The sequence below is a fragment of the Hydractinia symbiolongicarpus genome, chromosome 4 (genome assembly GCF_029227915.1).
Source record: "Hydractinia symbiolongicarpus strain clone_291-10 chromosome 4, HSymV2.1, whole genome shotgun sequence".
NCBI lineage: Eukaryota > Metazoa > Cnidaria > Hydrozoa > Anthoathecata > Hydractiniidae > Hydractinia > Hydractinia symbiolongicarpus.
Genome location: NC_079878.1, coordinates 8,713,347 through 8,727,474, shown reverse-complemented (window position 1 = coordinate 8,727,474; position 14,128 = coordinate 8,713,347). Strand labels below are relative to the sequence as shown.

At 30.6% G+C, this 14,128-nt stretch overlaps 1 protein-coding gene across 5 annotated transcripts in view; it reads left to right on the top strand.

The window, feature by feature from the left end:
- The window catches only part of LOC130641099 (tensin-1-like), a 51,000-nt gene that overhangs the window by 1,911 nt on the left and 34,961 nt on the right, over positions 1-14,128 (top strand). For 4 of the 5 annotated variants that reach the window (XM_057447759.1, XM_057447757.1, XM_057447760.1 and 1 more), the window contains exons 3-16: positions 3,702-3,739; positions 7,109-7,165; positions 7,473-7,508; positions 7,632-7,672; positions 7,990-8,090; positions 8,545-8,699; positions 9,486-9,541; positions 10,100-10,166; positions 10,535-10,599; positions 10,920-11,003; positions 11,195-11,248; positions 11,813-11,932; positions 12,124-12,196; positions 12,870-12,993. In XM_057447759.1, the coding sequence (XP_057303742.1) occupies positions 3,702-3,739; positions 7,109-7,165; positions 7,473-7,508; positions 7,632-7,672; positions 7,990-8,090; positions 8,545-8,699; positions 9,486-9,541; positions 10,100-10,166; positions 10,535-10,599; positions 10,920-11,003; positions 11,195-11,248; positions 11,813-11,932; positions 12,124-12,196; positions 12,870-12,993 (1,071 nt within the window). Of the gene's footprint in view, positions 1-1,967; positions 2,056-3,701; positions 3,740-7,108; positions 7,166-7,472; positions 7,509-7,631; positions 7,673-7,989; positions 8,091-8,544; positions 8,700-9,485; positions 9,542-10,099; positions 10,167-10,534; positions 10,600-10,919; positions 11,004-11,194; positions 11,249-11,812; positions 11,933-12,123; positions 12,197-12,869; positions 12,994-14,128 lie in introns of those variants that run through there. The other variant, XM_057447761.1, reaches the window with a different exon arrangement.

Below are 14,128 nucleotides of genomic sequence, written 5' to 3'. Positions count from 1 at the left end.
TTGTTTTTCAACAAAACAGAAGACTTGTGTTGTTATAAAATTGTTCTTATAGAAAGGGTATATGCACAAAAAATTATTCTACAAAATAAATTAAGTCCTATTTTGACTCCATTTGAATATTTCCTAGCATCCCCTATCAGCATGATATCTTAGAACAAACACCTTACAAAAATAGATGACGCATGCTAATTTGAGGTTTTATACACATGAAGTATTTTTAAACAAAAGAAAAGTGGGAAGAAGAAAGGTGGGAAGGAAGTGATTTAAGTAAATATATATGGTATATATATATATTTGTTAGGAAACCTGTGATCAAATTTCGAAGCATATTTTTCTCAAGCTACTGTTATAGTTAAATGTTCTGTTAATGATTATTTGATCTCAAGATGGCAACATTTTAATAACTATTGATACGTGTAAATTAGCTGCATAATATTGTATAATTATTTCTTATGCCATTTTTGAAAATGTTAAAAAGCCAATTTTCCAAGCTGCATTTATAATGTCTATTCAAACTATATTCAGTCTGGGGTATTTTAAACATTGCAACTGAAAGACAAGATTTTTCCTTCTTTTTTCCAAAAACATGCACTTTCTAAAATAAAACTATATGCAGTTGTTGACAAAAGAAACAAAATGCAGAGTATAATTAAGAGTTTAATTAAGAATGATAAATTAAAAGTTTAAAACTGTAAAGTTTAAAACTGTAAAATGTATTTTGTAAAATAAATTAAAAGAGAGAAGATTATCTTTACCTATTCCAAAGTGTAGGGTTTAAAGTGTGAAAAATATGAAGCCTAGGTGATTTATTTATAATAATGTTCTTTGTACTTTTTGACTTTGTTTTCCAATAAGTTTGCAATCAGGAACAACTAAAACTAAATCAAGAGGGATATCTTTTTGTATAGGTATAATTAATGTTTTGTTTCCATTCCTCACTTTTAAAACAATTATTTTAGAACATAACATTTTATTTACTACCTATTTTTTAAGGACAGTTTTTGAATATTTTTGTTTTTAAAAAAAAAATATTACCCGTGTAAAACCCCTTATTCTAAACAACAACAGACTCATTCATTGTACAGCTAAACATAGTCTACCTAAAATAATCGTTAAGTATTTTTGAATACATTAAATATATACCTTAACTCAAGCAGGTCTATACATATCCTGTTACCATGGTAATCCAATTAAAGCTTGTTTATATGACACTGATTGCCTATGAAGTAATTTAATCCTTTTGCTTTACATTTTATTGAATTCACCAAAACGAAAGATGTTAGACATTATAAGCTATACAATTTAAATTGGATTTGTATATAAAGTTTTTTCTTCTGCTATTTTTATCCAGTTGACACAAAATAGGTAACTATAATTCTATATATAAGTTAACTTTTGTAACTTCTGTGTATAACCTTTATAGCAGAGTGAGTTATTATATTCATAAACCAATCATTATTTCTACACTTCGCTATGATTATCTCCCTCAACTCTTCAGATTTTAAACTAATTTTAAATATAATCATAATAACAAAGAAGTAAATATAATTTTTTTCCAAACAAATGTTACTTATATGCAAGTTTGAATGTAGTAAGCCACTGGACATCACAGATGTAATTATTTTTTTATCTAAGCATAATAATTTCAGCATTAATGTAGTTCCTTTCAATCGATTTGTTTGTACTGAATTACCACAAAAAGAAAATAGCATCAATCTTTTTTCTTTGCATGACCAACGAAGGTGTGATAAGTTTAGCATATCTACATAAATTTCTTCTTTTCAGTATAACAATGGTTTTACACAAAAAAAAAACAGTTTTGTTGTTGTGTTTGCATATCTTGGTCATTAAAACTGTGTTTTTTATGTATCTTTGATAAAACATTTTGTTCTAATAGGAATCGGCTATGAGTTTTTTTTCTTAAATAAATATTTTGAATGCAAGCAAAAGACTGCAAGTTAAACTGCTGCTTAACCTTGCAAACATAAACCAGTTAAATTGAAGTTAAGCTTGGATTTGTTTACATCTTGACTTTATATAAAATACATATCACAAGTTAGTTTGAAACTTTTTTTTATTAAAGTTATATGTTTATGTGTATTTTTAATATTGTGACAATTTGTTTATAAAACAATTTGATATTTCGATGTGTGTTTATCATTTTAAGCATGTGCTTTTTTAATGAAGTTTATTACTTTATGTTTATATAACTGTCTACTCCACTTATAATATAATTTACTGTTAGAAGAATCTCTTTCAATTTTTTTTAGTTTTGTCGTAAACATGATTAACCAAATCAAAAAAAGCATTTTGTATAAATGTTGTGTTCTGAAGAAATAAACAAGATTCCATTACAGTCTCCTGGTAGAGTTTGCCTAAAAATCTAAAAAAAATTAAAATATACTGGCAAAAAAACATTTGTTATGAAATCCACTATAGGTCAGTATAATCACAAAAAGCCAGGCTAAAATCATGAAAAGTTAATAAATTTAACTTTTCATCCCACTACAAAATGATATGCAGTATCAACCTGGGATCAAGAAAATAGTATGACTTATTGGAACAAACAAATAAACGTTTCTTATAAGTAAATGATTTTTTATTATTTTTGCAATGTCAACCTTTTTCTTCCTAGGTTCTAGTCATGGAAGGGCATTTTGACCAAGGGATCCGTAGAAATAGACTTTGACCCAAGTCACCATTATAACTAACATGTAACAGATTGACTTACTGAACTTTGAGTTATATTAGATTATAGTGTATACGCATTGTAAAATGTGTTTAAATTTACCAACTGTGTTTATCTATTATATTTGCGAGGAAGTTGTGCTTCTCTGCTATTATTTCTCAGAATAGTTTTGAAGGTGAGCAATTTGGACCTGGTCTAAAGAGTCACCCTTTTAGCCACACTGAGAATACTTTATTTTAATTATATGTTTCTAGAGTACAATGTTTGTGTGAAAAGAGAAATAAAAGAGAAAATGACTTCTTCCCAGTACTGTTAGGGAATAGGACTGTATAAACACATAAAAGTGGTAAAAAAGTTAAACATGGGGGAGTGACTTTAACAACAACGACACCAAAGTATAAATATTAGAAGAGTGTAGAGTCAGGGTTCCCATACATTATATTTCTAAAAAATTCGAAAAAAATAGAATCCTCCTAAATAATCCTGAAAAGCCCTAAAATCTCCTGATACTACGTGAGAACTCCTAAAAATCTCCTAAATTTTTAGGAAACATTCATTTGTCCAATTCAATTTTTATGTTTTTTTTTCTAATTAAGTCCAAAATCTTTTTATTCTGCGTAAACTAATGGAAAATGAAATGTTATTATTCCAATTTGTCTTTCTTGTTCAATTAACACCCTTGGCTCTTGTAATTCTATTTACTTTGACTAATTTAAATCTCCTAGAATCACCTAAATTTTTGTGTTTATTTTCTCCACTAATAAAAAAAATCTCCAAAAAAAGTTACAGTGTTCCTAAATATTCTTTAAGAATTAGTTGGAAATTAAGTGGGAACTCTACTTCTGATCTTTATTTCCAGTGTGAAGAATTTGCAAAATAAAACTTATTTACTTTATATTGACGAAATATTCAAATTAGATGTATCTTTGTCTTTTATTCAATTGTTAAAATCACTGGTCCTATGTATTGTGTTACATTTAAATTTTATCACAACTTGTTTTTTTTATTTTAGATTGCTGGTATATCTGTCATGTAGAATGTCAAAGTCTTGTAAGTTGTGATTTTAAAGTTGTTTTTATTATGATGAGCTTTTCTTTTGATCAGCGCTATTATACTATCCTCTTGAATGAGATATAGCGGTCATGTTTTAATGATAGTTTGGGCAGGAACTAATTTAATGATAGATTAATAAAACAAATTAATTTGTCAAAAGAATGAATCCATTACTGAGGATTATTACTCCTTTTGTTTATTTTAAGCTTTTAGAATGTAGATCTATGAAAGATGTAGGAACTGTGTGTTGATTTTAACTTTATTGACATAAAACATTTACTTAATATAGAAAGAAAATATATGTATAATCCTTACATTACATACGTACTATTAAATAATAAATATATGTATTTTGGTTTTTCAGGCATGTCTCGTTATATTGTTTTGTATAATGTACATTTTGATTGCTCATAATGTTATATACGCGGAATAAAATAACGGATAAAATATCAAGATACTAGACAAATAATCAAGGATACTAAAAATTAGTATTCCTTGCATTTTAAAGGTTGTTTTTGCTTTTTTATAAAAACAGATAGTTTCGCTCTCACTCATAATGGTTACTTATCCGAAAACGATTATGATTAGCTTGGAACAGTTTGCCTGGCCTTCCAGGTTGAAGTATTGTATGTGCAAATCAGAGAAACCACTATTCCATTAATTTTACTTTCCTGTTGCTTTCTACCCACAAATTAAATGTGCTAGCTGATGCTAATTTTGTAACTAATTTGGTTGGTTTCAAGTAATTAATAATAATGTATTAAGATGTGTATAAATGATTATATCAAGCCTGTGCAACTTTGTGCTATAATGCATCCTATTCTCTGTTTACCTAATTTTTTTTCTTATTAAATGAAAGTTGTGTTTAGTGACTGATAAGTGTTTTGGACTCTGCCCTTTATTGATGACAATGCTAAACGACTGGTCATTTAATGAATTTATAAATGAATTTATAAATGTACAAATAACATCTATATATTTATATAAAGAATAAATATAATTAAATTTTTGTCAATTTTATCCTTTGTTATTTTCTGTGCTTTGTTTTTTTTTGTGGTTTTAGGTTTACAAAGGTATTAATTCACATAATCTAATTTGTACTAAATGATATTTTAGTCAATGGACAAGATAAATTTTTATACCTTAATGGCATAGGATAATGTTTCAACAGCCCTGGATAATAATGTTTGTGGAAATGACGGTTTTTGGCTATTTCTTGAAATGTCCAAACAGCATTACTTGTACTCTACAGCCATTGGGCTGCTGAAGTTTTACTTTAGCAGAAGTGTAGACCACGTAAACAATGTCTGAAATGCACTGACTGACAAGATTGTTCATAACAGTGATACATTTTATTGTTTCTTTTAAAAAAGTCTTGGTACATCAATGTAACAGTTAAAAAAGTTTGTAAATTATAAAATTTAGCATTTACAACTGTTGGATAATCGTGCAGGGGTGGACGATATTTTATGTTATTTATTAAACTTTTTTATAAATATTTAACCTTTTACTTTTTATACTTTGCTGCTTAATCCAGTTAAGATTTACCTAAAATATCTGTGTTAATCTCAAAAAACAAATTGTATATTTTATATTGAGATGTTTGTGGTGTTGTTTGAAGAGTGACTGTGTATAGTTGTTGTTTTGGATTCAATAAACATAAATTTAAAAATAATGCCGTCACTTGAATAATAATATTCAGACTGCCAAACTAAGATGATATTTCCAAGTAAAAAAAAAACAAGTTATTTTTAGAAAGAAGAAAGTATGTGTATGTTAGACACCGTTAAATAAATTTTATGTGAAGTGTCAGGGGTTAAAACTTGTGAATTAATCCATCAGAGTTGAAAGAGAAACAGAATGCATATGGTCAAGGTTTTATTTTTGTCTTTGTCTTCATAGAATTCCCAGTACATTAGCACCATGACATACTTTGGTACTACCACAATTCTGATTTGCATACTCACTTCTGTTACTAAACCAGTTTTGTTTATAAATAAAATGTTTTATTATAACCATATCTATATTATAATGCCCGTATACGTCTGTCCCTCTGTTTGTCTGTCTGTTCTCGCAAAATGGTAGCTTAGCTGTGACGGACGAACTCGTGAATTTTTCCACGGCTAACGACTAGTTTTGATTAAAAAACCTTAAGAACATATGAGTGTATGTGTCCAGCATTGTCACGCTCATGTTTTATAACAGCCATTATACAATCCAATCTCATGATTCTAAAAAGTTTTGTGTTAAAAAACAAGCATGTGGGTACCAGGATACAGTTAAAGTTTTACCGATAGGTATTTTACTTTTACGTATATTGGTTGTATTGACGTGTGTAGTCATGCGTTAATTAACAGCTTAAATTTTATTGGCCAGTTAAGTTATATTGTAAATTGGATTGTGGTTTTTTAAATTTCTGCTTAAGGTCAAGAAGTGGTCTAATTTAATTTAATTAATGCTGTAAAACTTTGTGATATCATTCTGTCGTTTGTTCTTTGCCAAATGTGGTAAACTAAGCCAAAGATATTGGTGTGGAGCAATGCAAATTAAATTCATATTTTGGCTATAATAGTTATTCTGTATTATATCCGCCATTTAATCTTATTTTCATAGTATTAGAGTGAAATTTCATTTTAGACATTAAAAAGGCAATTAATTGTGTGCATTTGGTTTCATAGATTTTTTTGTTAATGACCCCATTACTGCCTAATTTATTATATTTAAAAACTGAGCTTAATTTCTGTGCTGATAGATATCCTATCCCAACAAATAAAGTGTTGAATTTTGGTAAAAGAAAAACCATTTCTTCTAAAAAACTTACATTTTCACTGTACCAATATATTGTAAAGTAGTGTTCATTCACATTGCATTTTGCCCATGTCATTTCAAGTACCTTTTGTCCAAAAAGACACTTACTTAATAGGCCCTAAATTTCAATTTCGAAATTTTTCATTTTTTTCTTATTATCTTGGAATTGTGTACAGTTATAAATTAGTATGTATGCAAATTTTTTTTAAATTTAAATCTCCAGTCTTGTTTTGGAGGTATTATTGTTACAGCCAAGTGATCTCTTAATTTCTCTTAGTACCCTCACTTTTTAACAAAGATCAAATATAACATAATTAAATAAGCCATTGTAGCAGGTTAATTATTTGCAGAATTTTGTTTGTTATCAAACTTTTTGTACAGTTTTTTATTATTTTTTCCTTTGTTTTGGCAAATGATGCGACACATCAAATAAAATTTATTTGGAAAGTGTCTTATATAAGAACTCTTTTTAAAAAGGCACTCTTTTTGGATTTAATTTGTTACCATTTGGGTCATGACTTGCTTTTCATGTGTAAGTTATTTTACTTTTTTTTGCAGGTGACAAGCCATTGCGAAAGTAGAATTATGTATCGTGAAACAAAATCTGTAGGAGAGGTATGTAAGTATTGATGGGACAGGACAGAACCTTTTTTAAAACATCTATTTAATGAGTTGGAATGGTATAGAGTAGAAAGTAGTTCTTATTTAAAACAATGGTTCTGGATTGCTACCCTTTTCCAGACCTTTGTGCGTACAGCATAAGCTCTCTTATCCTCCAGTTTTGCTACTAAAAAAAATGTGTGAGAAAAAAACTGAGCACAACCAGATAATAATGTAGGGAAAATTTATTTGTTTATATTTTGTGGATGTCTCAATGTTTTATAACTTTAGTTGCGTAATTCTGATTTAAATTTATTTACAGTGCACTCGTGATTATGCAGTTGGTGATGCTCGATTGGTAGGTGAAGGGGGAAACTCTTTGGTTATATATAACTTGTATAGTAACTAGTACTTTTGAACTTTATTTTTGATATCATTTTTTAAATACGTGTGAGAGCTTTTTTAAGTGTTTTTATTTCAGCTTCAAAATGCTTCTCCATGTACATCTCCAATTTCATCCAGGTATACATTATTTAATTACATTATTTAATTATTTTCTTATGCAACATTATTTGCGGTCTTCTGAGGGTACTGCCATTCCTTCTGCCCTACTTTCATGTAAAAGTGACTGAACTTACCTTACCTGAACAATTGACAAATGACTTTTGTTAAGTAAACAGGTGGGTTTAGTCAAACCAAAAGTTACCATTCCATTTAGGTTACTTTTTCAATACATCGCCACTGTATGACTTCTGCAAATCTTTTAAACACAACTATACCCTGGAATATTCTTTCGAAAATAAATATTTTTGTTTTTATTATGTGTTTATGAAATTTAGGGCCATGTCACCAGCTAGTGAATCATCATACTTTGGAAAAACATCTGCATGTAATGATGCTGCAGAGCTCGATTTAACTTACATCACTGATCGGTTAATTGGTGTGTAATTTCAATTTTCTTTTTTTTGAGCTAGTATAAAAAGTATTCTTGTAATTCTAATTTTTGTTATAAAAAGATGTGCATAGAGTTTATTGCATGGCTTCTATGACATAATGTAGGCTCCATAATTCACCTTGGCAATTTTTTGCTGGATACACGTGGCGATAACAACATCAATTCTGCTTTGCCTACCCTATAAACAATAAAAGACGATCGATAGAGATACCAAAATTAATACAGTCTAGCCAAAAGCAATGCAATCATTATCATTTTAACTTCGTATAATAGGGAAATTATGAGTTTGTGTAATTATCAGAATCTATGTGAAATGTGCACTAAATCATCCGACCCTATCTTTTTCTAACGATTTGCATTTTCAAAGTAGCATTTTCAAAGTAGCATTTGTTTTCTTGTCCACTAGACAAATTTAGCAATATGATTATTTAAATTTCAGCAATGTCGTTTCCTGCAAGTGGTTTGGAATCCGTTTATCATACCAGTTTATTGAAAGTGTTGAAAATGTTGCAAACGAAACATTTAGATAAGTACAAGATAATAAACGTGTCAGAAAGAAGATACGATATTTTGCAGCTTAATGAACCTGGCCAGGTTGGTTAACTATGTTAATATCAATGGTAGTTGATTCAGAATATGGCACTTTTATGTAGTTATATCTTTATTTCATTGGTATTTTTATGTTTAAATAAGTAGTAGTCCCATTCACTTGACATACATATATTGTAAAATTTCGAAGCACGATCATTTGAGTGTGATTCCGGGCTCATAGATTCACCATTAAAATTTCATCTTAGTGGTAAAATATGTCACCATAGATAAAACATCTATAGGGTGTGTTGTAATAAGAGGTGGATACATAAAATGCGATTTATTTAAAAACATTTTAATTCTGTTTGCTGATTTTCTTACATATCTCGCGCTAGAAAAGTTACTTTTACTGGCACAAGTAACGCCACATAATTTTATATGTGTATATATCTTTAGTCATTTTAAAAAAGAAAGATAAATAATCGTAAAATTCAAGATACTTTTAGAATTGTAATGAAAACAACGTAATGAAGTAGTGTAAAGTTGTAGCGTAATGAAGGCAACATTACATTTTTATGTGGCACACGATACGTTTTACGAATTGTACAATTCAGTGATCCAATAAAAAGAGTAATACTTGTGTTGATTTTTGTGTGTGTACAGATGAAACTGCTCAAAAAAAAAAATCTCCAGCTACTACTTTTTGGTAACAGCTAAATATTCGTATCAAATAAATATTGATTTGATTAGATCTGTCCTTTTTTATATTTGTCAAATTATTGATACCATCAATAACAAAGCCTTACCAATATCTGTTCCTCATATCGACTGATGTTCTTTCGTTTTCAGGTTGTTGATTATGGATGGCCTGATCATCTGGCTCCAACTCTTGACAAACTGCATAAGTAAGTGTATATACCAGATGTTCGTTGCCATTCACTGTACACTTCTTAATAAACTGTAAGTGGTATATACCAGATGTTCATCCACTATAAAAATTATGTTCTCCAAAAATTAAAAAACTGTTATAAATAATAGATGCTCCAAGGTTGCTCTAGATACAGCAGAATCGAGTAAGTAAGTAAATGATAAAATAGCATAAAAATATTTTGAAAGTATAAAGGAAGCCTTTGCGACTACTAGCAACAGGGTGAAACATTTCTTTGCAACACAGCCATCAGGCTCACTATTCTTAAGGTTTTCCTAACAACCTTTTTTTTTAATAAAAACATCTGACGATGTTTGTTAGATAACCATGCATTGGTAAGTCTTCCAATACTGCGTTTGAATAGTAAAAGAAGATGTACATATATATAGAGTGGAAGTGTAAACTCAATGGTTCTTTACTTGGCTTATCATTGATAGTAACAATTTTTTGTGGGAATGAATTCTAGCTTTTAGGAGAAGTTAAGTAAAAATAGGAGGTTAATGAACAAATAATGTTATGTGCTTCTTCTTTTTAGAATTATTAAATCAATACATGCTTGGTTGCTGGGTGATTCCAAAAATGTTGCTGTTATTCATTGTAAGGTGAGTTGGGTGTTGGTGTTTATAGCAATTATATTGACAGCAGCTGCAGAAGGGAAGTGGGGTTGAACATAAACATGTTATTCATGTCATTCATCAGCACTGTGGGAGTAATGTACAATGAGATGAAACCTGAGTCTAAGAGAGCCTTACATGAAATTCCATTTCGAGTGTTTACATTTTTTCTGGTGAAATGAAACTTTTAGAAATTATTGCTGATGTAGAAAAAAATTGCGCATCCAAAATAAAAAGCTTTGGCACATGCGCGGTTCGCACATATCTTTTTAATATAAAGATTAAATTTCGGTTCCATCTTTAGCCTATCTAAGTATTTATGTTGGTGTCTGTGTGATCGTCTGTAATTTTTTTAGGGTGGAAAAAGCAGAATCGGTGTTGTTATTGCTTCTTATATTCAATTCAGCAAAAATTCTCCAAGGTGAGACAAAGTTCGTTGGTGTAATGCATTCTAATTCTTTGATTAAGGAATTACCTTGGATAATTTACCCATCAGTACTGAAGATAGTGCAGCATTGCTGTGAATGTCTTACCTGCCACACAGGTCGGATTGCGTTTCGTCAATGTCCCAAAATGGTTGGCAACACTTTTAGTACACTGGTGTATGGTGATTGTAACTAGAAACGTGTACATACCAATACATCCTTTCGCACGTGATCGTTACAATGTCAATCTTTCATTGATATGATGTATTCTTCCTCTATATCTTGGTATTTAGCTAGATGCTCATTTTTATTTCAGCCCACAAGGTGCACTTGATTGGTTTGCATTGAGACGATATTATGATTCCAAACTAGAAGGTGCAACTCAACCATCACAAAAAAGGTAGTGCCTGTTAGCCAAGAGGAAATGTCAGAAATTTTTATTTTCTTTAAAATGTTTGCAGCGCAGATTTAACAGAATCTTAAAGTTTGTTCTCTTGTTGGCAACGTTGTGTCGAAGAATGTAAATAATGATAGTGAAACGATTTTATTCCTAATGCAGTTTCTAGTTTTACCAAATTTTTTCTCTTATAGATATGTGCATTATCTTGGCAGTGCGTATGAAAAGAAGTTCACCTTGACAGGAAGGTGGGTAGTGTGAATATAGGACTTTGCTCTTCCAAAATACAATAAACCACTTGCGCCACAGTACTAAATTAGGTACTCTGAATGACTAGGATAAAAAATAGATGAACAGGTTGCACAATGATAAGTACTGGTTCATGAAAGTTTTCCTCTGACTCAAAATTAAGTTAATATTATGATTATAATAGTATTTGTATTGAAGAAAAAAGCACTCGTTTTACAAACATCTTTCGTGACAACAAATTCGATATTTGAAGTTGCATTTCCTTCACCCGGATCATTCTTTTGCGACTATGCTTAGCTTGTTGATCAAATTTCATTGAATTCAATGTGATATGACACAATGAGTTTTCATGGGAATGCAAAATTTACAGCGCCGATTTCCACCTCTTTTAAAATTGCTCTACTGTGGTTTTTGATTTCGGTAACCAAATTTCTGTTAATAGAAGAAATGCAACGCAAAGCCGCTGTACTATACCTGCTTTCACATTTAAAAAACAACAGAAGAATTGTAAATGATGAATCGCTACGTGATGATAAATATTTTTTTTATGAATTTTATTTTAGACGTCTTTTCTTTCAAAACATTATTATGCATGGTATTCCCTATTTTGGAAACAGCACAGGATTTCAGTTTTATTTGAAAATTTATCAAGCATATCTTTTGAAGCATACGACGAAGACGTAGTGAGTATTTAGCTTAATTTTTATAATACATCATTTAAGAAAAACAGACGGAAATCAAAATATTTCTTTCGTTTTTTTATCATTTATTTCCAGCGTATTCGATGTTATAAACAATAGATTATTGCTCTGTAGAAATCAAGCAATTGGCTTCTGTACGCTGTCCTTTTAACAGCTCCGTTTGTTGATTTTAGCTGTGTATCACCGAGTTCGAAACGAGCGTATGTTTCTATCGAAGATGGAGTGCAACTACATGGAGATATTATGGTAAATTTAAATTTAACGTGAACAGCATGTCTGATTTCACTAGGTGAAAGTCCATTTGTTAGGCGTGGTTAGTGTTGTGAGGTTGTGCGACCAATGCACAAACAAACTCTTAATGGCGGCGAGTCAAACAAATTCATTGGCCGATGTGTATAGCATATGTATGTGCTAAGAGATTAAAGGGGACTTTCACCCTCCGGTGCTACATTCACTATTTTAGAGTCCTCTGCAAGCTGAATTTTTCTGCAAGGGTAATCAATGATAAAAAGAATACTTTTATCATTGGCAATTTTAAATGTTACTGTGAACTAGACGAAGATAAGATAGCTTCAAGGGAAAGGGAAATACACTAAAGTAGCGTAAAGATGCAACAAAACCGATTTTATCCCTGGTGGTTTAGCCAACAGACTATACGCTGAGCCAAAAGTTTGATAAATTTTCTAAATTCATTTTTGATTAGACGCGAATAAAAGCAGTTAAATCCCAGGCCCCGCTGGTATAATTTAATGCAGATGAAGAAAGTACCCCGCAAGGTTTTTTGTACAACAATGAAGGTGTTAGTAGAATCAAAAGCGCTTTTGGAAAACAATGGAGTAAGATTAGGAATATGATATGATTTCTTTATTTTTGTCAATTTCTAATGTGACATAATATCTTTTGGTGTTTTATGTTTTAGGTCAAGTGTATTGAAAAGGGCAGCGCAACACAAAATGTCATCTTCCGTTTGCAATTTCACACAGACGCTGTTGATGGTTGTGTGGCTGTTTTCGGAAAATATGATTTAGATGAAGCGTTTAAGGGTAGGCTGTACATTTTACGCCTTTTACAGGCTATTCATTTTACGCCTTTTACAGCCTGTTCATTTTACGCCTTTTACAGGCTGTTCATTTTACGCCTTTTACAGCCTGTTCATTTTACGCCTTTTACAGCCTGTTCATTTTACGCCTTTTACAGCCTGTTCATTTTACGCCTTTTACCGCCTGTTCATTTTACGCTTTTTACAGCCTGTTCATTTTACGCCTTTACCGCCTGTTCATTGTATGTTAACTTCCATATTTTTCTCAAGTCCGCTATTGTTTTGACAGTTTGACCAACCAATGTCAGCATTTTTAGAATAAAATGTAAAGATATATTTTTTAGTTGCTAATGTTCCCCTCTAATTTACTAATATCAGAAGGAATGGCGTCATTGGGATAAAAAAAAATGCGTACAAAAGTTCCTTATGTTATGTAAAGTAAAAATGGTCCGTTTTTCCAGGAAGTATTCATTTTATGTCATTAAACTCGGTACATGTCTAGAAAATTGCATTTAATGATGTTTGATGCACGAGCATGCATGCAATAAATAATTATATAACCGATGCAATATCCTACATGCACGTCGGTACTTTTTAAAATTTGCATTAGATTGACCCCAAATGCAATATAATATAAAAAAATTAAAAGAAATTTTTAATTTTATCACAAGCCCCAAAAGTTAGGGGAAGTCACAAAATTTTAGTCTTTACATGCCGAACAAAAGGCCGCGGACGCTTTCAACCCCTTCCTTCCCTCGCACTGGTGTTCAATAAGAATAAACCACTGTCAAAGTCAGAGCGACTAAGCACGTTCACGCGTTTTATTCGGGCATGCATACTTCTGTTTTGTAAAATGGTAGCAGTAAAAAAAAAACTGCTAAAATTTCAAATTAGGGCAATTCTTGCCATTCTTTTTTATGTCGCTTCAGTCTTAGCAAAAATTCCTTTTTTTTATATAATAGAATCAACATGATAAAATTTATACATGATCACTAGGTCATTCGTTTACCTGCGTGTTTCATTTAATGAATAGAAGATTCCCCATAGTGTCTGTTCACTTAGTTATGTCATTAACAGTTAGTGAACGCTGGCTGTTTGTTTTTATAAGCTAATTCGCATGTTACAACTTTAATAGGAGA